We start from the raw sequence: 2,825 nt of genomic DNA, 5'->3' as shown, positions 1-2,825 counted from the left end.
ATGCAGAAGAGCTGAAGGCCACTATCAGAGCAACCTGGGCTCTCATAACACCTGAGCAGTGCCACAGACTGATGGACTCCATGCCACGCCGCATTGCTGCAGTAATTCAGGCAAAAGGAGCCCCAACTAAGTATTGAGTGCTGTACATGCTCATACTTTTCATGTTCATACTTTTCAGTTGTCCAACATTTCTAAAAAATCCTTTTTTTGTATTGGTCTTAAGTAATATTCTAATTTTCTGAGATACTGAATTTGGGATTTTCATTAGTTGTTAGTTTTAATAATCACAATTAAATGAAATAAACATTTGAAATATATCAGTCTGTGTGTAATGAACGCGTATAATATCAAAGTTTCACTTTTTGAATGGAAATGGTGAAATAAGTCAACGTTTTGATGATATTCTAAATATGACCAGCACATGTGTGTGGGTGTATGTGTGTACACACACACACACACACACCGACCTGGAACCGTCAGCTTCTCCACAGTGAACTCCACCCATGACGAGATGGCGGCAAGCGTGTACTCCACACTGTGGTTGAGCAGGAACGAGTCCAGAGACAGGCTGCGAGGGTTGATGATGGCCGTCACCAGGTACTCAGAGTAATGGAAGAAGGACAGCGAGCACATGTACCTGCAGAGAGGCAGGGTATATATATATATTTTTTTTAACCAGGAGAGTCCCACTGAAATTAAGAACCTCTTTTGCAAGGGTGACATGGCCAAGACAGACAGCAGCATATTTATAAAAAACAAAACCAACAAAAAACCCACCAACACACAGGTACAGATAAATAACACAGAAGACTAGTAAGCTAACAATTCATAAAGTCATTTTAACAATCTAAGAGCATTTACATATTAAGGCATCTGCCTCTAAGTCTTTCATTTTGGATTTAAATGCGTTTAGCAAGATTAATTCAGTGAGTTTCAAGTCCTTTTGCAACGTATTCCATGCTGAAGGTGCAGAATACAGAAATGCCTTCTTTCCCGTTTCCATACGGATATTTGGCACAGAGAAGTCCTGAGAACGCAAAGAGTGTCGCCCATTACTTTTCTGCAAGATATGAACACACAGGTAGCTTGGCAGCAGACCAACAATTGCTTTATAACAATGCCAATGACATAGCCTTCAGGTGGCAAGAGGAGGCCATCCGACCCGAGAGTATAGCTCACAGTGGCGAGTCAGCACTTTGCAATTTGTAATGAACCTCAAGGAAGCATGGTAAGCTGTGTCAATCATATGAAGATTCTGTGCAGAGGTATGCATATATAAAAGATCACCATAGTCCAGAACAGATAAAGTGGTGGCCACAAGTCGCTTTTTTACATTTAAAGAAAAACAACTTATTTAAAACAATAAAACGGCACACGTTACAGCACATCTGCTGCTGTTTCTGGTTTTCAGTCACATTTAATTCACTGCGATCCAATGGTGTAAATTCTGGGGGGTATTATGGGGTGGGTACTGCTGATAAACACAAAAGGTTACACTTTAAAATATCAACTGAATAAAAATACAAATTAAAACATTTCTACACAGAAGCATCATGTTACATGATAAACTGATCAACATGACCCGTGAACATGTGACTTACCAGCCAAAATGTGTCCAAGTGGTTTCAGAGCAGCTTATAATCAAGCCACAGCCGAAAGTGACCCCCAGGAAGCAGGCCCTCACAGCAACCTGGAACAGGTAGGACTCAGGTTATCCCGGGTCAAACAGCCAGCTCACCTGAACCCAGTTTGCACATATGTGCAATTACAAACTTTGACACTGCGATTTGCTTTTTGTTGCTATTCTCCTCTGCCCATTTATTGATACTAATATGTATAAACTAGTATATATTCTTTAATTTATATTTATACCCATTTTTCTGTTTAGCGGTTTGCTCTAAGCAGAAGGATGGCTAAGCAGTTTCGTTGTGACAACAACAAGAAAGGCTTTCTGATTATATGGAAGATATCTCCACCATCTTGAGACAGAATTGTAAGTGTTTCATGGATTAAGCCGAGTTTGTCCCAGGAGCCAGGACATTCGTCAGATACCTCAGATCATGTTATGGTAGCACATTTAATGTGACAAACCATGAAACACTGAATTAACAGATTTCTGGGTTGGGTTCTGTATCACATCTTTCTGACGGCACACACAGAATCTGTCAGGGCTTTATTACATTACATTAATTAAGTGACCAGCACGGGGTAAGCTTCTGCAACTTTAGCTGGCTTAGGTCTCTATTCTGGGCTCGTGAACACCAGCTGTCTCCTTCCTCTTTAGCTAATCAGATTACCTGTACAGGTAGCTAACGCTAGCTAGCTGTGTGAGTTAGCCCACATTAGCAGAGCAACATTCAAGTTTAAATGTAAGTTGTGTCAGACTGCGCAGCGTTAGTTTGTGATGGATGAAACACAGAAGGAGAGCAGTAAGACTCAGAGACAGATAAACAGAGGAACAAATAAAGGCAGGAAGTTAGCGCTAACGCTTACCTTGTACAGAGGTCCTCTGTAAATCACCAACAAGAGGCCATTAACAACCGCTACGTGGATACAAATCGCTATTTTACCGGGAGTTTCAGTCAGATAATCAAAGACCCAGTCTATATGTCCAAACCAGATTCTGATCAATGGGATTAGAACCACGCCGAGCCCTAAAATAAACGCGTTTATACTCACTCTTCCTTCCAGCACCAACTTACTGCCTGCCATGATGGAAGTGCTGTGCTAAAGGAACTCTCGCGATACGTTGCTAGTAATTATTTTTTTTAAATATTTTTTTATTTTTCCACAGCAGATTTTATATATATATATATATATATATA

General features: G+C 40.5%; 1 protein-coding gene across 1 annotated transcript in view; it reads right to left on the bottom strand.

Moving 5' to 3' along the window:
- Window positions 1-2,724, bottom strand: part of icmt (isoprenylcysteine carboxyl methyltransferase) — an 8,008-nt gene extending 5,284 nt beyond the window's left edge. The window contains exons 1-3 of the mRNA XM_046057183.1: window positions 2,494-2,724; window positions 1,602-1,690; window positions 468-637 (exon numbers count right to left, since the gene is read on the bottom strand). Of these exons, the coding sequence (XP_045913139.1) occupies window positions 468-637; window positions 1,602-1,690; window positions 2,494-2,712 (478 nt within the window). The 5' untranslated portion in view covers window positions 2,713-2,724. The remainder of the gene's footprint in view (window positions 1-467; window positions 638-1,601; window positions 1,691-2,493) is intronic.
- Window positions 2,725-2,825: the final 101 nt, after the last annotated feature.

This window comes from Micropterus dolomieu, linkage group LG08, assembly GCF_021292245.1.
Source record: "Micropterus dolomieu isolate WLL.071019.BEF.003 ecotype Adirondacks linkage group LG08, ASM2129224v1, whole genome shotgun sequence".
In the NCBI taxonomy this organism is placed as follows: domain Eukaryota; kingdom Metazoa; phylum Chordata; class Actinopteri; order Centrarchiformes; family Centrarchidae; genus Micropterus; species Micropterus dolomieu.
This window is presented reverse-complemented; position numbering and strand designations above follow the sequence as displayed.